This window comes from Xiphophorus maculatus, chromosome 6 (genome assembly GCF_002775205.1).
Source record: "Xiphophorus maculatus strain JP 163 A chromosome 6, X_maculatus-5.0-male, whole genome shotgun sequence".
Lineage (NCBI taxonomy): Eukaryota > Metazoa > Chordata > Actinopteri > Cyprinodontiformes > Poeciliidae > Xiphophorus > Xiphophorus maculatus.
Window position 1 is genome coordinate 3,636,538 of NC_036448.1, and position 22,322 is coordinate 3,658,859.

The following is a 22,322-nucleotide window of genomic DNA, read 5'->3' on the forward strand; positions in this document are numbered from 1 at the left end:
ATGTTTAGTTATTCTCATACTTTTCGTTCAAGTTCCCCCCCCTTTTCAATCAAAGATTCTTCTTTTTTTTTTCAAATTAAACAATTAATTGTACACACATAAAAATAAGTTAATAATAGTAACAGTACAACACATGGGGCTTGTTTTGACACACATCATGGGAGCGGGAGAGTCACCCATTGATGTAAGTGAACCAAAGCAGCAGCTGTGTGTGAAGTCTGTTGTTCTGGTGCAGAGCAAAGCCACAAAACACACAGATATTATCAAAATAGATTTTATTCTAGACCTTAAGATCTGAGTGATATACCAACAGTCTGATCAGGAGGCTGCAGGCTGCCACCATGACAAAGTACAACATAGGACTGTGGAAAGACACCCCCAAAAAAAAAAAAATTCAGAAAATTGGTATTTACATGTTCTGTGTTATATTACACCAACAATTACATCTGTTTTTTTTTCTTTTGTTTTTCTTTTTGTCGTTTTGAGTACGTGGCTACAAACGAATCAAAATTACAAAAGTACAAAACCTTCGCGGGCTTCCCGACATAGCAAACATAGGAATCGGTGTTAGTGCTGTTCCTGCCCACCCAAAACCAAACGGGGATAAAACACCATTTCATTGTCAGAGAGATCCAGTTCAGACGCTGCTGGCTTTACCGACGCAAATAAAGGTACGAGCATTTTTTGTGTGGCAGACATGTAACAGGTCGGCTGACGGGTCCTTTTTGACTGATGCGAGTTGAAGACGACCGATAAACCTGCTTCTAAAGACGAGTTTCTGATGGATCGAATCTTCCCTCATTTTAGGCTAAAGTGCAAAACAACTTCAAGCGCCTACCGCTTTGGTCGCAGCTGTGGCGGTGCAACGGTGTCCTATAAGATTCCACTAAGCAGCCTACGTCTGGATGTTCGCTTCATCAACAGCAGACTTTGTCTTCGAAAGCAAAACCTAAACACTGCAAAGTAATCGCCGTCTGTCTGTCACCTGGGCGTTTGTGACATTAAGGGGCAACAACTGTCGACTGCAGTGTGGTGCGTAGGTCGGGAAAACCGGGTACGGCCGTATTAACAGAAGAGAAGACGCCCTTTTAGAAGAAAGTGAGGGAAAGAACGACTGTTACAACACCGCCTGGGTTTCACCAGGAGAGAAACAAAGCACAGCTACAGCTACCAGACGGTTGTGTCAGCGAAATTCATGTGGCTAACTGGTTTATCGCGTTGCCTCGCACCTGAAGCAGATCCGTGGCTCAGATTAACCTTTAGACGTTTTGAATAGTCAGTTTGCAAGCACCTGAAAAATGATTTCCTAGAAACCGACAAGTTGGCCTGACGTCCTTAAATTTGCGTTGCCCAGAGAAACCAATTTCATCTACCTCTAACTTTGGGGCTTTTGTTGGTATATTTGCCTTTTTTTTTTTTTTTTTTTGTTTGGACCAAAAAAAAAATTATTTATCAATATCTGCCAAAATTGAAATCGCCAGGTCAAGCTTTTTAAATATCGGTGATCGGCCAGAAAACAACAATCGGTTCCCCCCCTTAAATGAAATCAGCTATGATGGTTATCAAATACTGTCACTTGCAAAAGCAGTCATAACTCTTGAAGCTTTTCAACATTCTGTCATGGTAAAACCATGTGTGTGATTGGGTTTTATGTGATGGGCCAACATAAAGTGTAGCTTAATTGCGCAGTGGAAGAAAAATGGGAGAACAATTTGCAGCGTGTATTTGTATTCAGCCTCATTTACTCTTATAAAAACTGCCTTTAAGATAACCAGATTATTATTGACAGGATAACAACCAACTGATTTTAGGTTTTGACTTATGTGAAACAGATCAGGCTCACTTTCCTATCCCCATAGTTAAAAATGGTAGTGGCAGCATCATGGTGTGGCGATGCATTTATTAATTTTTTTCTGTAGAAACAGAGAAAGTGGTCAGAAGACGGATGGAGCTAAACACCCTGGTGAAAAAGACTTGAAACCGGGGTGGAGTTCAACTACCAGAGTGGTCCAGTCAAATCCCAGACCTAAATCCATTTAAGAATCTGAGAAAAAACGTAATCATTGGTATTATTTATTCAACTTGGCTAAGCTAACGCTAGTTTGCAGTGATAACTAGTCCAGTTGTTTTCCAAATTTTTCACTATCTGCTTATTTGTGTCGGACTATCACTGAAAGTCCCAACAAAATAGAAGGAAAGTTTATGGTTCCGACTTGAAAATTGAAGAGATGTGAATACTTTTGCAAGGCTCTGCTCACTCTTAAAACCGGCGACAACTTAAAAACATGTCTTGGAGTAAAAGAACGAGTTGGCATATGTCACCAACAGGAAACGAATAGATCTGTGAATGAAAAGAGACGAGCTTCTCAAAACTTCCCCTTGCCTCGTTCTTACATGTCACAAGATAAACCCAGTGAGGCCCAAATTTAGCTCTGTGCGGGCCGCCAGATTCTGACGGTACGCGGCGACAGAGATCAAAAATCTGTACACTTCTGATTTAGCAGATATGGACATGAGAAGACAGAAAGGATGCCGGGGTTTTGTTTGACCCATTGGGGGTCCAAGTGACGTTGGGGAGGCTCTTCCTACGTCTGCACGGCGCAGGCGTGACGAACTGTGGGACGTCCACGAAGAAGCGGAACCTGGTGGGACAGACAGCAGTGTGGCGGACAGGCAGGGACAGTCGTTTTGGCTATGTACACATTCGTAGTCGGTCCACAGCTACACCACAGACAACTGTCATTTCCTCAGCTCTAGCACACAAACCTGTGAAACAGAAACCACAAATGGTTAGACGGCGTGTTTTTTTTCCGTACCCTTTCACACGACATTCAACATCTGCAGGGTGGCAGCTTCTTAGCAGCTCACACCGGGAGGCGCTCTGCTCTCCGTCTGCAGACTGACACAAAAACATCTCCACCGCAGAGACTCCGGGTCTCAGACCGTTGTCTCGGGCAAAACTGCGTGAACTGGTTTGGGAAAACACTGGCAGGTGTTGCAGGTAGAGGCAGGTCCGCCTCTACTCGGCAGACCTGCAACATCTGCAAGATTGTTTTTGTAGTTTGCTACTGAAAGAGAGGAGATGTGGATCGAGATCGGTTCTGATGCACAATGCGAGGATCCTGAGTATTCAGATTAAGGCTGCAACTAATGATTATTTGAGTAATCGATTAATCGAACAGAAAAAAAACTTGCACACTGTGCAGAGTTTTCATTTAACCACGTTTGGCTTCTTTACACAATATTAGAAATACATCAAAAGATACAAATAAATAGCCTTTTAAATTAAAATAAGACGTTTTATTGTTTAAAATTAAATAAGTATTTTTTTTTGTTGTGTTTTGATCATTTTTAACAAAGGATGCATTTGCAGATAAAGTAATACCTTCTGCTTGACTTAACATCCATTCAGTGTAGGGCTGATCTGTTCATTTTTTTTGTAATAGCTAATTAATTGGATAGAAAAAGGTTCTTAAACAAAACACATCGTCTTCTGCTTTAAAGCTCCAGTATTTAACTTTCACAAAGAATATTTTTTTCTTCCTGCATATTTGTTTTTTCTTCCTACTGTATCACAGTAGAGAGCAACGTTACAGGAGATTGTGATTGACAGCGCTAAGACCCGCCCCCTGACTCTGATTGGTTGTTTCTAGTTAGACCTGTGAGAAGGCAGAGGCGCTCCATTTTCTCACGGATCATCTGTCTCACAACAAACTGCCATGACAAAGTGAAACTTTCAACAAATATGTAAAAGAAATATTTGTTGAAAGTTAAATACCGCAGCTTCAGCAGTCATTTACCACATTATTAGTATCTAGAGTGCATTTTAAAAGAATTTAATTGAACAAAATTGTGCTTTTTTTTTTGCTGTAAGATCTCCTGTCCTTCAGGGAGTGGCTCCATCTAGTTGAACTGAAAGGTACTACTATTTAACCCAGGTTTAGAGCTGTTTCATTTGAGAATGCCCAGAATCCTAATCATAGTAACACAGAGAGGAAAACTCACCGATCCGTCTGACGCGCTCGCTCCTACTCTGTCCCCTGTGGCGTTCCAGCACACCTCAAAGATCCCACCGGTCCCCCGGTAGCTGTGGACTAAAGCACCCGTCTGCAGACGCACAGAAAGTTTTCTTAGACCAGCGTGTAATTTTTGACATGTTTTCAGCTTCTATCTGTGAGTAAAGCACAGCTTTTTCCAGACCTGAGTATTCCAGATGTGGACACACTTGTCGAAGGAGCCGCTGGCCAGGTGCTTGCCGTCAGGACTGAAGGCTACGCTGTAGACGGGCTCCTGGTGGCGGATCAGTGTGTGGATACACACCCCACGCTCCACGTCCCACAGGCGCACAGTCGAGTCGAACGACGCGCTTTGAGGGAAGGAAAAGCGGACGTAGAGTCATGAATATGACTGCAAAAATATGTACGTAACTAATGACCAGAAACCGTAGCGACACCAAATGGCTAGGGGTGCACCGATGGATCGGTCGGTCGGCCGGCCGGCCCGTTTTATTTAATTTTGGGTTGCTGCATCGCCGGTGTTGAATAGCATTATTCAATAAAATAAGATTGGAAGACTGAAAGTAAATTTTGGCCTTTCAAATTTGTAGACGTTTAACACCTGACAGTGTCAGTTATAATAATAATAATTTTAAAAATCTGTATCGGCAGGTCAGGTTTTTTTTTTAAAGTTTAAAGATTGGTCACAAAACTGTAACTGGTGCACCTGTAGCAATCGTAAAACAAAAACATTGATCAATTAATACTTGAGATGCACCGATTAAAAATTTTGCATCAATATCATATTATATATATACATTTTTCTAGCCTTTCCACACAGTGATAGGCTGGATCTTCAGTTAAACACTCCGCAGTTTTGTCCTGCATCCCTATCAGATGCCCAAACAGCGTTCCCCAAGGTTTAGCATTTGGACCACTGTTGTTTCTTTTGTAGATTAATGATAGCTGCTACAATTTGCTCTGTTGGCGGACAGCATTTGGAAAAAACTTAAACCATTCATTGCACACAGTAGAAGACTTAAATAAGATTTTTAAAAAAGTGCTTGTCTGATATTTCAATTGACTATAAATCACAGTAAAGCAAAATATATGCACCTTTTTGCAATTTCTTTTATCCAATTTAACAACTGAACTGTTGATAAATGGCAATCAAACATACACAGTGTAAATCTCTTGCCGTATTTGTAGACAGACTTTTAAAATCATGTTCAAGGTTTTCCAAAAATGAAGAACATTTTAGTACTGAGTGATGTACTGTATTATCCTTATATTTTGAACTGTTGCAGGGAAACAGAAAATGTAGTTTATTCTGTAAAAAAAAAAGAAAGACAAGTAAAAAGTGTTATCAAAGTTATTAATAGAGAACCAACAAAAATTGTTTTTATTTATTTAAATACATCAGCATTTCAGCACTTGGCAGATTTTCCAACAGTAAAGACGATCTGTGGTGTAACGCCAGCCTTGTGGGGGCAGAAAAAAAACAAAAAAAAAAAACAAGAAAAAAGTCGGCGTCTCTGAACTCGTACCTGGCCAGCATGAGGTTTGCACTGGGATTGTTGGTCCCAGGGCCCGTGGGGCTCCATTTGATGGTGTAGATTTCTTTACTATGGGCCTGGAGGTCATGGACACACGAATCCTGCTTCATGCTCCAGATCTACAGCAGAAGGATTGGCTAGAATGACTAGAATGAATCTCTGAATTCGACATGCGGTACATTAACAAATGCGCTGGAATACCGACTGCTGACCTTGAGCGTCATGTCGTCTGAGCAGGAGGCCAGCAAGCTGCCCGTGGGATCCCACTTTATGGCATTCACTTCATTCTACATGAGCATGATTTAAATTCAAATAAAGAACATGTGATAAGCATTAGAGATGCTGAAGAAAAAAGACACCAGCTATTTTAGAGCCAAAGCTTTTTTTGTCCACTGCAATGCTGCTTTTATTACAGCTTAGCTCACTTCCTGTTACTAGACAGACTCTAGTTAAAGGTTCTTGGTTCTTTATGTCTGGTAGGAACCAAGTGACACTAAGCTCAGTCTTTGTGTTTAATCACAGCTATATCATAACTTAAAGCTACAGTATTTAACTTTTATAAAAAAAAATGTTTTATGTTTTCCATAGTTATTGAAACTGTCGCTATATGTGGTGACAGTTTGGTATGAAATGGATAATCTGGAAAAAAAAAAGAAAGGGAGCTCTTCTGCCTTCTCCCAGTGCTAACTAGAAACAACCAATCAGAGCCAAGAGGCGGGTCTTAATGCTGTCAATCACAATCTTGTGTGGCTCTTGTTCTCTGCTAAGCTGCAGCTGGCACAGCCTGTCATAAATGCTAAGGCTAATTAGCATAGCAACCAATGACAGCGTATAAACAATTTTCCTGTAACGGTAACTTGTTTCTCCACCATCGGCTCATTTTAGCAGCGAGTACATGAGGTTGATTGACAGCCCTAAGGCCCTCCTCCTGGCTCTGATTGGTTGTTTTTGACCAGGAGCGGTGCATTTCTTCAGACAGCAACAGTAGCCGAAAGAGGAGATGGAAGGAGATTGATATTTTCACAGATCATCTGCCTCATCGTGACGCCATCACAACATGGCAACAGTTTTAACAAATATGTAATAAACATATTTTGTATAAAAGTAACATCCTGAAGCTTTAGCAATGTGAGCGATTCGTTTTTCACATACTGTTGTCTCTATCTGACGTTTGCGTTAGTTTGACGTTCTGAAACGTTTCGGTTTGAAATCTGAGGGTGAACATGCTTTGAGCAGACGCCGCGTTTCCACCGTGCACGCGGCGTGAGCGAGGATTGTGACGGCCGTCGTACCGAGTGTCCCTGGAAAGTCTTGACGGGTCTGTCCTGACCCAGCTTGCACACGTGGATGCACATGTCTGTGCTGCAGGAGGCGAACGTGTTGTTGTTCTGCCAGTCCACGTCCAGAGCTGGTGCTGTTGGCACACGAACACACAAACACACGGAAGTCGTGATCTGGATATAAAATGTTGTTATTCTGACCTGCTGCGGTCAGATCTAAGCGGCCTGTGAGAAGATTATCTTAGCAACGACGTCAGACATATTTGTCTGGCTGTAAAAACACCTGATGACGGGGAGAGCCTCAAATTCTAACACGCAGGGTAACGTCTGACTAAAAACGAGAGAGCTACTTGAAAAGTGGAGTGAAAAAAAAGCGTTTGGCTGTTGTCTCTCACCTGAGTGGAAAGGAAACTGCTGCTTTGCTTCCCCTGTGTGTGCGTCCCAGATAATTGTTGTCTGTGTGGACAGAGAGACAGAGAGAGAGTTCCATTACCTGGCTTCCCAATTTGAAAAGTGAAACAAAAGACTTTATGACAATTAAATTTGTGTTTTCCGAATGATTCTGAGACAACGGAAGAACTGCATTGTGACACGAAAGATTATCCAGAATTTCACCAACAGTCTTGTTGGACACGTTAAAAGCAGTGCTAAGAGGGGAAATCATTTTTTGGGCATCGGACATGAAAAAATGCAGAGGGACAAAACTGACAGACAAAAAAAAAAAACATGCTCAAGATTAGAGATTCAGAAAATACAAGGTGAAATAAGATGATATATTCACATTGGAAATAGGGCTGGGTTTAAAAAAAAATATTTTACTGCCTTGATATTGATTTATAAAACCCTTAAATTGACCTTTTAATACAACTTGAGTCTTTCCGGATGCAAACAACAGCATGCATACAATCTGTGCAAGCAACGGGATCCTAAAGTCCAATAATATAGGAGAGGAGTTAAAGAACGCTGCTTTTATCAATGATTATACACTCAACCCTCTGCTGCGAGTGAGGAGAATATTGATGATGACTAGAGTTACCGAAACTAAAAACATTCTACAAAATGAAACCCTGGTGAGCCCAAAAAGCTAATTATTAATAATTAATAATTGGCTATTAACTCCACATTTTGAATCAACATTTTATTTTTGTTTTAATTTGCATGCAATTACAATGAAACCGTTTTATTTCTGTTCATAAGAGTCTCTCACCAGCACTGCCTAATATAGCGTTAACGTGCTGTTACGCTTTAGTACACTAGATGGCAGTGTTTACTCATCAACTGATGCGTTTCTGACTCTTCAGAAACATTTAGAGCAACAAGAAGCTTGTGTGTGATCCCATCCTCGATTCGTCAGACATCTGCACGGAATGCTTTCTCTGTCTTTATATTTGTTGTTCTTAATCGCACGTTTCTAAAATGAAGTGCAGCTATCTTCACTTCAAAACAGCTCTTCTGCTTCAGATTTAGAAAATAGAGCCAAGAACCCAAGAACAATTCATTTAAAGCTTGAAACCCAAAAATATGGCAAGCGGCCAAGCCCCAGCTAAGAATCAATAAGCCTTACCTTATCTACTCCGGCGCTGAGGATGAAGTTGCCTTTTTTGTTCCACTTGAGTGCAAATATGGGCCCTTTGTGCTGACCCAAAGTACTGGCCAGGTTTCCTGAAGAGCAAAACAATCAAACGACTCCGGGAAGGAGATAAACGAGGTGTGTTTTGTGCAGCTGTGGTGTGATTAAAGCTGTGTGTGCGTGTGTGTGTGTGTGTGTTACCGTCTTTCGTCCATATCCGGGCGAAGCCGTCGTATGAGCCGGTGGCCAGTAATGTGCCCTCACTCTGGAAGAGAGGCAGGATTGTAGTTAGCTTCAGACTGCCATTTAAATGGGTTTCATCTTCATAATTAATGAGCTTATTGTTTTTTCATGTGAGACTTTAAGAGGGAAATGTCAGCTTTTATGTTATGCTGTACATGACCTTAGCAGTGGAATAATAAGTATCTGTTTTGTTGGAACAAACATTACGTCAGGCAACAGGGATGCACCGATTCCAGTTTTGTGGCTGATCCCGACCTGCAGATAACTATAGGGAATGTCTGCAACCTTTACAGGTTAGATTGACAAATAATAAACTATTACACAATGCTTTGTAAAAGTATTCGCTCCCCTTGACCAATACAACTTTATTTTTCTGTTTTTATTGGGGGGGGGGGTTTAATGACGGACTCAAAACAGACCTGAATTTTCTTTCTACCTTTTGCTGCAAATAGTCAAATTTCTGCCATTTGTTTGTCGCAAAGCAGCTCAAGCTTTTTTCATAACACTAATTTGGGTCTGGACTTTGACTAGGCCATAATTACACCCGACTACGCTTTGATCTGAACCAGTCAGTTTCGCTGAAGGTTGTTGTTCTGCTCCGCATTTCCTCCCAGGATTGCTCTGTATTTAGCTCCGCCCATTTTCCCACCAGGTATGAGCAGCTTCTCCGTGCCCGCAGCATGATGCTGCCACCGCCACGTCTTACAGTTCGGGATACAAAATACTTGCATTTCATAAATAAAAAAGAATAAATACAGAAATTCAAAATCAATTCAAATGACGAAAAATAGATTAAAGAATAATAAATGACAAAATATTAAAAGACTAAATGTTTGTTTGTTTAAAAAATAAAAACTAAATCTTCATTTATTTTTAAAAAAGAAAATAAAAGTTCCAGTTTTGTTATTATAATAATAATAATAAAACCAAAATATTTATGCTATGCTACTTAAAAATTGATTAGAAGAAAACGGTACTTTTCTCGTGGGAAAAATAAGGAATGTTGTGACTGGATGGAAGGACTTCAGCGATTAGAAGTGCTCTGATGCTCAGATCTAGAAACGTTTCTAGGTGAGACTCCACACACTCACATTCCAGTCCAGCGAGGTGACGTCCTTGTTGCTGGGGACGTCCTGGCCGCCCTCCCGTATACAGTGCCTCAGAACCAGCTGGGTGGACCCCCCCGTGCTGTTCTCACTCAGGTTCCAGATCCGCGCCGTCGAGTCTCCTGACCTGGATCAGAAAAAAAGGAAAGGGACGATTTACTAGGCAAAAAAAAGAAGAAGTCATTTATCAGGTCAATCGAGGCGGTTTTTCCCCCCGCGTATTTAGCCTTTTATCTGAATTGTCATTGTTCTTTCACCGTATGTACACTTTTACAGGGAAGCCTTTTAAGTGTCTGTTTTGAATTCTGTTTTAATCTCCGTGGAGCCGCGATAATGAGCCCAGGGATGTAAACGCAGAGCGGCAAAGAAAAGCACAGCTGATTCAAACGGTGGGCGCTGTGACTCAGAACAACACCATGGGTGACTGTGACTTCTTCATTAAACGGGAGTAAAGAGAAACAGTGTTTTCCTCCAGCGACGGAGTGTGTGACGAAAAGAAAACGCGCAGAAAAACATATAGACGGATCAGAGCCGCTGCAAACTGCAGCGTCAAAGACGCGGTGTGATTTCTGCTGCCAGATCTTTCCCTGGGATATCAACCTCGTGCATTAACGTGTTGCTATGGTAGCGAAATAAAACCCCATCAGATGACAGCAGTATGCAGACATGTAGTAAAAGGATTAATTGTCTAAATACTTCTGCATGTTTCAATGTAGAAAAACAAAGATTAGTGGTCGACCGAAAAGTCTGTCTTTGTCTCAGCATAAGTGGGAAGAAACGACGGTAAATGTTCTATCCACTGTTAAAATGTTTTGTTTGGTTTGTTAATGTCTCTTTTTTTTTGCTTAAATTGAGACTTGTGTAACATTTGTTACCATTGTTTCATTTTCATCATGTAAATGGAGGAAGAAAAGGCTAGAGATGCACTGATTATGTGTATCAGTTCCGATGTTGGAAAAACATTCAAGATTGGGATTCTGTGACATACGGGCAGATCTAGTCAGTCTAATTCTATGCTTTGTGGTATGAGCAACGTCATGCTTTATTTATTCTATATTACACTTTATGAACCATTCTTAATTGAACTAACTGAACAAATGAAAGTTGTTTACACATGTCTGACCAAGCTTGTGAGTTTATTGGTGTATTTAAGTATCTTTACTGGTGGAAAGTTATCTAATTAATTTATAATTCAGTATATTTACGTCTGAGTTTTTTTTTTTTTTTAAAAAGAAACATTTTAAGTCCATCCAGCTGTTTTTCTGGATCGGATCGGTATCGGCCGATACAGGAAGTGAAAAAAGTGGATCGATGCTTCCCTAGAAAAAGCAACATCGCTTTCAAGAATCGGCTCAAAAGAATTGGCAGCACATAATGCCGATTGCTTAGACTGACGTCCAAATAATTGCCAATGGTTGAAAAACAAAAAAAAAAAACCACCTCTATCGGTTGATTTCTACAGAAGATGGATTATGTTTTTCTGAGAAAATCGATTAAAAACGGCACGACCGCTCTGACACACTTTACACACACACACACAGAAAGTCGGTGCTGACCCAGAGGCGAGGAGGTCATTCACCGGGTTCCAGGCACAGATGAAAACCTCCGACTCGTGGCCTCGCAGGACCATGGCTTTGCTCTGGGGGATCTCCACGTCCCGGTCCACCTCCATCATCTCTGAGTGGTTATCTACAGCAGAGGGAAGGGAACACAGTCAAACCAAGGATTCACTGGCTACGACACAAATAATCAGTCAGACCTGCACACATTCCAGACTTTGAGGTCAAACTCTGGTGTTTCAGCATTGAGCTACCGATACTGATTTTAGATTATTTCAATTTTACTTGAGTAAAAAAATGACACACTTGTGTTCACTCATCTGGAAGAAAAAAACAAAGATCAAATATCAAAACAAAGGATGCAGCGGTGAGAAGCGGTGCTCTTCCTGTTGTTCACCACACTAACTTGTTCCCATGAAGCGAGTGGCTCCACTGAGATTTAGATCAGGGGAACATGCAGGATGTGCATTTTGAGAGGGAGTATCACAAAGTGCTTCAACGTGACTCCAGGATTTGCCAGAGTTGTCATGGTAACAACTTTTGTTTAGCACTTGTAAAATTTTCTTGGATCTATGACTTGATATTTTGTCTCACGGGGGGAAAAAAGTACATATGCAAGTATACAACTTTATGAATTTAAAGGAGCGGCCTGTATTTTTGAGACACAGCACCATTATTTAACACAATCAAGTAACTATGTCACCTTGAGTTGATATGAAAATGCTGTATATATCAAACATAATGTAAAAGAAATTGGATTTTACAATTTAATGCCTTGCAATTGTGCCTCTGTCTCTTTAAGAAGCTCTTGTTCATTCTGAAACTCCGCCTTCAGGAAGTCATCAAGACATTTTTATCAGCGCTGCACTGAGAAGTAAATCCTATAATGACTCAGCAGATAGGGGAATAAAACAACACGTGGTGCAGTTCCACCAGCAGCTGATTGCTGCTGGCTAGTCTGAAGGAGCTGATACATAATACTGCTCCTTTAAGACATTTTAAGGTCTTAATTTTAGATACATGAATTTAAGATTTTATAAGGATGCACAGACTCCCTGAGTGGGAGAAAGCTTCCTCACTTCTCAGTGCACTTTTATCTTGACTTATCCTAAATTCCCTACAAATCACACAAGGAGCAGCATGGTGTGCATGGAGTTAGCTTACTGGCTAAGACATGTGATCCGTTTTCCTCTCCGTTAGTGGGGCCCCCGTCCCCATTCTTGGAACCTCCCTGTGGCCCCGTGCTGCTGCTGCTGCTGCCTGCCGCCGCCTGCTGAGCCAGTTTGTCTCTGTAGGCCTGCTGCCGGGTCTGGACCACATCCGGCATGACCGCGTCGATCAGAGACAGTGACTCGATGGGCCGTCCGTCAAACAGGGTCCCGTCCTAGACAGAGACAACCAGCTTCACACTCGCGCCGCATCATCGTCCGTAGGAGGACGGACGTCGGGAAAAGAAGCGAAACTACGAAGGAGGTTTTTCTCCTAATTAAAAGGAAGCGGACCTCGTTGATGCTGACTTCGGCCTCCACATACTGCAGGCCCTTCTGGATGATGGAGATGAGGGCAGCAGGGGGCACCAGGGCTCCATTGATGTTCGACTGGCTGATGTGGCTCTCTATGCCAAAGGTGAATGCTGAGTGGGAGAACCCTGGAGGACGGTGGGAAAAATCGGAAAGTAGGACGGAAGCTCATTAGCGTAGTGTCCGAAGGTTAGCCGTAGCAGCGGCTGTGACGTCATTTTAAATCGACTCTACAAGGTTTTCTGATGGCACAGAAAGCACCTGTACCTGACTCTTGTAGGTATCTGTAAACCAGGAAGTTGACCTCATCGCTGCTGATGCTCATTTTTAGTCCTGCTGATTAAACCATCGGGTCAGCACAGGTCAGTAGCCTGTAAGACACGAACAGAAGCGAATGAAACAAACTGTGAAACTCTAGAAAACTCCCAACCCGGAACGATATTTTCTGTTTCCACCCTACTTTCACTAAAGGCACATGCCTCGTCGCCGAAGCCAGGCCCACCGGTTTCCACTCATTAACCTACATCTGGAAGTGATTCCTGCACGGCTTGTGTTTGTGCTCTATTCCTGTTCTGGCAGAACCTACGCTGTTTAAATGGAAATGTCGGAATAAACAAGAAGAGTGGAAAAAGGACAGAACGTCCACTGTTTGCATTCTGCCAGCCCGCTGAATGAGTCAACACGTCTTCTGCTGCGTCCCTAAAGACTGACGTCCGACGCCAGCTAAACCTGGAGGCCTGGAATGGAGGAAAAGGCCTCCAGGAAGCCGTGAAGCAGGCGGTCAGAGAGTCCAGCTGGCTACTGAGCCTCAACAATACGACTCAGCAGATTTCAGGTTATTCTACACAAGCTCTGGCAGAGATGGAACTCCGTGTTTGATCCTACATGCATTCACACCAGTCCAGTTCAGTCCGCTTTAATCCAACTCCAGTCCGTCTCCCTATAAAGTCCGGTTCATTTGGGGGAGGTGTGAATTCGTAATCCAACTCTTGATTTAAAAAAGCGAACTCTGGTCCGACTGGAAACCTCGACCTCGGTTCGGTTGAAGGGAACTCTGGTGTGGTTTGCATTCACATGTGAACACCAAGCAGACCGGAAACCGCTTCAAAAGCAGGAAGTGGACTGTAACGCAAGGCATTCTGGGTAAATACAGTCAAAGCAAACATGAGAGTCTAGCGTTGGATGGAGAAATAGCTTGTTTGTTTTTTTTTAACCAATGGCAAAAGAAAAATCCTCCAACCACTAGAATCTGACGCTACTCCATATTTGCTTGCATTTCGTGAAGAAGGAAGTTGTGCTCCGTGTCTTCTTCAAAGGTTTTCATGTCGTTTCCTTCAGTGGTTCTTGGTGCAGCGCCACCACAGGTGTGGAGGGGAACCATTTTTCAATTAGTTTGTGGTGTGAAAGAGAACCGCAGAACCTGAAAATGTAACAAATGCTGCAATTTTGTCCCCAATGGAGCAGAGTTTCCCGGACTATCAGGTTTGAAAATAAAAATAAGATCTTGGCTTCTCAGGGCATTTTCACACCTGGTAGTTCGGTTCCATTGGGGACCAAAATGGCAACATCTGGTTTATTTTCAGCTGTAATTCACCTTCACAACCCACTCAGTCAAATGAATAAAGCACTTTGAAAAGTTGTTCATCCCATCACCTGCAGGGGCGCTGCACCAAAAACCACTGAAGAAGAATTGAATGCAACTTCCTTCTTCACAAAATGAAAACAAAAATGCAGTAGCATCAGATTTTAGTGGTCGTAGAATTTTTCTTTTGTTTTTGGTAAAAAAAAATTTAAAAAAATCCCAAGCAACTTCTCCTGCTGGCGCTAGACTCTCATTTACCCAGAATGCCCTGCATTATAGTCCGCTTCCTGCTTTTGGAGAGTCCGCTTGGGATTCACATATGAATTTGAGCCGCACCGGAGTTCACTTCAACCAAACCGAGACCTGTGTTTTTCATGCGAACCGGAGTTTATGTTTTTGGTCCGCATCAGAGTTTGATTTCATACTCATACCTCTAGAATTCAATTAAAGGAGACCAACAAAGTGAATGAAATAATGAGACCTCCATTCAACAGACAGAAAACCAACCAACTGAAATTCAGAGTGGTCAAATACAGAGCCAGAATTATGCTGACTGATGACTAAAGTATGCGGTCAATTACCTGAGTTTTAAAGCCTGGAATTTTGGGATTCAGAAAATAAATGACACAAAATGGCCCTAAACTGATTGTACAGAATCAATTTAGCGTTTCTTTTCTCAACTCCTAACAAGAATGCGGTCATCGATACAGTACCCATGTGATCATCAAGACGTCTTCAGTTGCACATGACGGCCGCCTCGTCTCTGGACCCTGAAATAGAGAACAAAAACAGACCCTGAATGTTCACCGTCGACTTCATGAACCTTCAAATACTCCGCATTTGCACTCTGCAGTGTCGCTTTGCTTCTTTCAAACTGGTGTTTTTCAGAAAATTGACGCAGCAAGACAACTTCGCAAGTTGGTAGAGCGACAATACATCAGTAGCGCGTAGCTATTTAAAAAATTATATTTGCAAAATATTCCCCAAAAATGTGGTTTGTCTGTTTTATGGTGACCTGGTCTCTAGGGGGCAGGAAGCTGAGATCCTGGAATATCCTGGGAAAAGATCATTTAGAAAACAAACCAAATCAGAAAAGAAAACAAAAGTTTCCATAGTAACAAGGATTCTCTGCACAGATTTTATTAGTTTTACTCAAAGACATTAGGCTGCTGTCCTTCACTGTGAGGAAAATGAAGAACAGTGTAAAAATGGTTTTTGTATACTGGGTAATTGTATTGACATTTACATAATATTACACCATTCCCTTCAAATGTTCAAATAACCACTACCTTGCACATGCAGAGACATTCTGTACGATTGAAAAGTTCATTTAGTTCATGTATATACTTCACACACAAATTGATGTTTTCAAGTCTTCATTTCTGCTAATTATGAAGATTTTCCGCTCATAGTCATAAAAACGGGACATTTCAGACCAGAAAATTACGCCAGATGAATTAAAAACATTTCTAAAACAGAAATTGGGGTTCATTGAAAAGTATGTCTAATACCAGCTGTAAGGTTATTTTCAAAAAGGCACTTTAATTCTGACAAATGAGCGTCATCGGAACACGGCTTCGAATCAACTGGAATACGTTCTGCACCTGAAAATGAACCAAAGAACGAAAAAACTAAGACGTCTTCTGTAACTAATAAAAAAGAAACAATATTTAACTAATTAAAAGAAGCAAACCCACTCTAAAAACGAATTAAAACAAATATAATTAGACTAAAAGTCACCACAAAAAAAATAAAACTAAACTGTAATGAAAAATCCTGCAGCTGAAGGAAGGACGGAGGTCCAGATTACTTTGATAACCACATTCAGCTTTTGTTAGTTGAGTTTTGTTAGATCATGGTTGGATCCAACCATCCTCATGGTTGGATGAGGATCCAATGGACCACAAAAGGATGGTTTGTGGGACCAACCAGTCAGGATTTACATCAATCACCAACAAGAGAAAGACGCCGAGGTGCAAAACTGTAAATCTGAAGCCTTTGTTTGGCCTCCTGAGCTCGTTTGCCTTCAGCGTCTTCAAAAATCTTTAGAACAGGGAAACACCCGGCACAGATTTAGTTGGCATGGTGATCTCAATACCAGGGCAGACTTCCTGTTGTCTGCCTCGTCTCCAAAACCTCACAGCTGTGCGGTTGCGGAGCGTGTCGGTGACCGCGAAGGGACACTGTCCAGTCAGCAGATTTCTACATCCTGATCTCGGCGATAACCTTACACTTCTGTGTCAAAAATGCACTCCCCCCCCCCCGCTTTTTGTTTGTTTGACATAATATTCAATTTTTTAGAGAAATTATATTTGGGTTTCTCGTTAGCTTTAAATTATAATGATCAAAATTAACATAAGTATGAGTTTAGCTTTTCAAAAAAATACAAAAAAAAAAGAATACAAGATTTGGAATATGGTAATATTTCCATTCATAAAGACGCACCCGTGCTCGAGAAAAATGCTTACACTTGTTCAAAACGGCTAGCAAAAGGAGCTAAACTAACTTCAGAGTGGACATCAGGCGGACCAGCCCAGTTCGTGGAGATATGGGAGGACCACGGTCATTCTACAAATAAGCAGACAAACAGCAACGTGGAATATCTGGAGCTGCCTGCTGCTCAAATGAACTACTGCAACTCAGTTGATTCGGAAACTAAAGTTAAAGTTATCACAGCGGCAGCGCAAAGCCGCGTAAACCTTTTAGCTCACTGGCTACCACGCGTGTGTAATCAGTTCTGCATGGCGCTGGTTGTACCCGTCAACACACATGCCAGTCAGTCAAGGCGGGGTACGGCTGACTTATTTTTGATGCAGGCATTTGCGTCCCGTGCCTATTATAACAACTTCGCGTCTGTGCTTGTTTTTTTTTTTATTGCGTTATTACTACTAATTACCATTATTTGAATCCCTCTCTAACACGAATTCCTGCCTTGAACCGAAAGGTCGTCAGGCTTGCTAACCCCCGTGGACTTGCCAACAAGCTAGCTGGCTAACTGGATAAACCTAGCATGCTATGCTAATGACAGTGTAGCTACAATGTCATACCTACTTGGATTAAAACTTCCAACAGACGGTATCTTCCGTTCACGTTGACGCTCAAGTCAGACCATGATGTCGCTTTAATCCGTTGCAGGGTTGCTCCCTGTAGCGCATAGATGAACTATGGTGAGGTTATAATATTAAAGCTAAAGCCCGGCGGTAAGAGCCCAGCAACGGCTTCAGACACACAGCGAGGTGACCTGTCATGCTAAAATGGGCTGCTTGTAACTACTGTTATTTCAGAGCGTCAGACAGACACTAAAGCCTATTTGAAAGATTATTAAGCCGCGGTGGCAGCAGGGACACAGTATATGTTTACGGTGTGGTCGGTTAGTGTGGAGGACAACGTTCAGTAACTTGATTTAAAGAGGACATAACTATTTATTGGTATCTCTAGCCCAGTTTTAAAAGGCCACCATGCACCTGCGTGTGTTTAGCACAAGCTGAAAGCGTTAATTAAACATTAATTCATGGTACATTACTCACGTTCAAAGAAGGGAGGGAAAATGAAGCAGCGATTCTTTAAAACGAGCGAAGAGAGAAGAAAATGAGGAGAACTAAAAGCCCAGCGTTCAGAAGTTCATCATGAATCAGTCATAACAGAACCTTGTTGCCCATCCCCCACTACACGTCATTTTCTCTTGGCAAGTCACCACTAGCTGTGGATTAATGACACCCCAGCCCCCCATCCTTTGCTCAGTCATTCAGACTAGGAAAGTCAACAACACGCTTACATCATCATTGCAATTTGGATTTTACACTGATTTTTTTTTCTCTTTTTTTCCCCTGGCAGCTCTCAGTGCTCATATCCGTTTCCCTAGCATGGTGAAAGATATTTTTCTCACATTCCTGTCTTTAGAGGCTTAAAGATATGACCAAGCGGGATAGTTTTTCCTCCCACTGACAAGTATCTAACAACTTGCTATACTTTTTTTCTTCTTCTTGAAAAACAAGAATACCCTTAAATTCAGTGGTGGACTAATGTGAAGGCACTATTCATACTTCCTTCCGCCAACCAATGCTAAAGCGCTACACAACACATTATTTAGTGGAAGCTAATGCTAAAGCGCTGACATCAATCAAGTTTATAACCACTAAGTGTCTAATAATGTCCTTCAAAATTTGTATATCAACTTCAACGGGGTCAAATGCTGTGAAAATAGCAGTTTTCACAGCTATTTGTACTTTATACTTTATCTGCTAAAATAGCATATAAAATCATGCTATTTTAAAGCATGACTTTATAGTCATATAAAGTATAAAGGTCTAATTCAGTGAATGTGGGGCACTGCGCCCCTAGAGGGCACCCTCTAGGGGCGCAGTGCCCCTAGAGGGGGCGCAGTGCCAATAGGGGGGGGGGGGGAGGTATGAATGAATGACCAAAAAAAAAAAGTTACACAAAAGTGTTTCACTGTAAAGATGGTTTGTAGTGTGTTTTGTTGCAACCTGAAGTGTGAAATAAACTTCAGTGGAGTTTGAAAACAAAATATGTGTGTAGGTTTATGTCTGGTTGAACGATGTGTGTGCCCAGTTGATTTTCTTTTTCCTTTTTTGGGGGGGATTTTATTGTAATCCATAGGGGAGCCCAGAAAATCTTTGGTCTAACTACATATACTTTGCAGCCAATAAACAAAACTTCAGTACAGACGTGGGACTTTATTAAAATTAAAGTTTACAAAACAGCCTGTGAATTAGTGCTTTAGAATTTATTTGGGAAAAAAAATACTTTAGGGGAAGCCAAGTGTGCTGCATTTTTTTTTTAAAAAAGTTAGCAATAGCATTAAATGCTAAACAAAAAAAATTGGCTTCGCTATTAGCAGATTAACGGAAGTGTGTGCTGCTCAATGTAGTAGTCTGAAACAGCGCTCACATATGTTGATGCTGCTGCCGAAACAGAACACAGATACAATCATTTGATGGAGGGAAACATGAAAATAAAGCGAAAACTACAAATGAACACACGAAAAGAACTCTGATCATCTCACTTATGCCTTACGTGATGTCATCAGATGACTACGGAAGCTTGTCTTTGAAACTTCTTTTTTCTTGATTAAAAAGTCTTTAGTTAGCAAAACAGCAAAAGCCACATGTCCTACAATTAACAATCTATATGTAGCTTAAGTTCTACTGACTTCACAGAAAAGCTAGGTGTGCAGCTTTAAATATATAATAAATAATCCCTGTATGGAAAAGAAGAACACAAATACAGCATTCTTTTCACGGCAAAAACGGTTTCATTCTTTTTTCAGGATACCTTTGTTTAGCCGGCGGTCCAGCTGCAGTCCTTCTTTTTCAGCATGAGATGATGAAATATACTGAAATGCTGTTATGGAGTCCTTGAAATGTGTAGAACAGTAGCAGAAACTGTCCTGCATAATCGTTGCTGCACGGCTGTTTTATATGACCACTAAACATGAGCTGTGGTAGAAGCACTTTTTACAAATTACAGCATCTACTCATTGGGTTTTGCATAATCAAACACACAACTACGCGCCCCCCCCCCCCCCCCACACACACACACACACATCCTTCTACTTTACAAACGGAGGAATTTGTATTGACTTTTTTATAACTGCATTATGCCTAACCTAGACTTTTTCCTTAATCCTGAAAATGACTAATCCTAACCTTAATCAAACCTTTATTCACATCATACTGCTAAATCAAACTAGTACAGAGTGTTAAACTGGACAAAGTCAAATGCCAAAATGCTCCCAAAACACTAAACCGTTCCCTTTAATTCAGCACAGAACTTTCTGTTGTTCAGCAAGATTTTGCCGAGTTCACACGCTGTAGTGGATTGGCGTCCACTACCGGGGACGCCAATCCTCATTGACTGGAATATTTGTTCTGAGCACAAATGACATTTTAATATTTATTTTGTTTCCGTACCGCCTTGGGCAGAACGTCCTGTTGCCCCATATAAAACACGCCTGCAGGTCTGAAGCAGGTCATTTAGCAAAACGTGTTTGCATTTTCACAATCACTTGCACTGTTTTACTAATTTTCTGCTATTATTGTACATCTATTTTTCTGATATATTTTGTTGTAAATAGTCATCTGTTGTTTTTGTTTTTTTTCCAATGATCAATACTTGTACATTTAGAAAGAAAAGAGAGAAAAAAACTACTTTGGTTCTCCTAGATCAGAGAACGCTATTTTTTATTTCTGAGAATCCCATCGTATTTTTCATATTATAATCTTGTATATCAATGTTGTTATTATTCTTTTAAGGTTGCTGTTTTTAAGCTTGGGTTTTTATATATTTTTCACACTTCTTGATCTTCAGTGTGATTCTATTCTATTCTATTCTATTCTATTCTATTCTATTCTATTCTATTCTATTCTATTCTATTCTATTCTATTCATTACATCCCAGAATCAGCACTGATAAACATCAGAATATCTGTGTGCAAGTAGAAGAAATGTAAAAAAAAAAAAAAAAAACACAAAAAAATAACTGTTCCCATTTGTAAAATTTACCTTTTTACACAAGTTAATTAATAATATCATAATATACAATCCCAGTACTATTCAATAACAGATCCGCAGGCTCTTTTCCTCCATCTTTTTAGTTTGTAACATTTAAAACTCCACTTTTTTAATCAATTGAATTGTGGCCAATTGCTCCTGTATTGCTTTGATTGTTAAAAGGGGAAAAAAAAGCACAAATCTGTTTCATTTTGACTCCATATTAACAAGAAAGTTCCCCCACTTTCTGGCCGGTTCTCTGACAGCCGACAGGAATATGTGCTCCGTCACTCCCACTGCATGAGAAGCTTTTGGCAGCAGCAGAAGAAGCAGAAGAAGTCTGGAGCGGATTCCTCATGCAGAGTGCCAGGCTTTATGCAACATGTTATTCACTCTTCAGAGACAAATCTTGTGAGATGACTTGCCTCCTCTTTGTCGCTATAAATCACACTCATCCGTTTTCACCTCCTGTGCACTTGCATGGTGCAGACCCGTGTGCCGCAGGAGGGCAGACAGAAGGCTTGTCTGCATTATTAGACAGGAAAAACCCAAACTGTGAGGTCTGCTTTTTTGTCAGCAAAGCGCTTTCGCTCTCCAAGAACCTGAACCAGCACAAAGTCCTTTTGTAAAATAAATAAGATATTGTGTTGCCTGTATGTGACTTTTGCTTATACCTCTGGAACTTTTCAGCATTCGTCGTGACAACGCAATAAGCCAAGAAGAAAGCTGCGGGGCGCTATGGGATATAGGTCCAGAAGCGTATTACAAGCTTCAACGCCTTTCGGTCCGGCTCTGAGACGCCTGAAACACTTCATCCCAGAGGTTTTAACAGTGCAGACACAGAACCACAAGAACTCCATCTAATTAAAACAGAAACTGTGGAAAGCGCGTGTGTGCGCGCACACAAACGCGTGCGTGCGTGTGTGTGTGTATGCACCGAATGCACCTGGGAAGACTCAATGTGCTGTTGAACCAAATAGTTGCTGGAACTTTCTGTGGTTGTTTTAAGAACTGGAGAACTTACTGACTTTTTTCCCTTTTTTTTTCTTTGCCTCATTGTAATTTGCATTGAACATAGAAATGCTGAGACTGCAAACAGCACCACGAGTTCAATATTCACTCCAAAGAAATCAGATTTTTCTTTTGATCACACTTCCACCATAAAGTTCAGCAGGGTTTGTTAGGATTTTATGCTCAAATGACCACAAAGAAGAGCAAACTCCAATGGAACTAGTTTTTATTCTTTCAGATAAAACATATGGAAATATCAAAAGCGTAGCTATATTAGACATTTATTAGCTTTTCGGGGCCCTGAGTCATTGTGCTGTAAAGGTCCATCCAACCATCCATTTTCTGTTCACCCTTGTCCCTAATGGGGTCAGTAGGGTCGCTGGTGTCA

At 41.2% G+C, this 22,322-nt stretch overlaps 1 protein-coding gene across 4 annotated transcripts; it reads right to left on the minus strand.

Moving 5' to 3' along the window:
- Nucleotides 1-1,406: 1,406 nt before the first annotated feature.
- LOC102225453 (F-box-like/WD repeat-containing protein TBL1XR1) lies at nucleotides 1,407-18,033 on the minus strand. Of its 4 annotated transcripts, none has more exons than XM_023335689.1 (16): nucleotides 17,939-18,033; nucleotides 15,125-15,181; nucleotides 13,097-13,200; nucleotides 12,812-12,957; nucleotides 12,474-12,693; nucleotides 11,307-11,439; nucleotides 9,736-9,877; nucleotides 8,603-8,666; nucleotides 8,396-8,493; nucleotides 7,227-7,287; nucleotides 6,844-6,965; nucleotides 5,764-5,838; nucleotides 5,543-5,670; nucleotides 4,201-4,366; nucleotides 4,006-4,107; nucleotides 1,407-2,766 (listed from the first exon to the last, which is right to left on the minus strand). In XM_023335689.1, the coding sequence occupies exons 3-16, from the start codon at nucleotides 13,152-13,154 to the stop codon at nucleotides 2,740-2,742; spliced, it is 1,542 nt and encodes a 513-aa protein (XP_023191457.1). In that variant the 5' UTR covers nucleotides 13,155-13,200; nucleotides 15,125-15,181; nucleotides 17,939-18,033; the 3' UTR covers nucleotides 1,407-2,739. The 4 variants fall into 4 exon arrangements, with proteins under 4 accessions (XP_023191457.1, XP_005802440.1, XP_023191455.1 ...); XM_005802383.2 differs by lacking the exon at nucleotides 17,939-18,033 and adding an exon at nucleotides 17,463-17,643; XM_023335687.1 differs by lacking the exon at nucleotides 17,939-18,033 and adding an exon at nucleotides 17,459-17,643.
- Nucleotides 18,034-22,322: the final 4,289 nt, after the last annotated feature.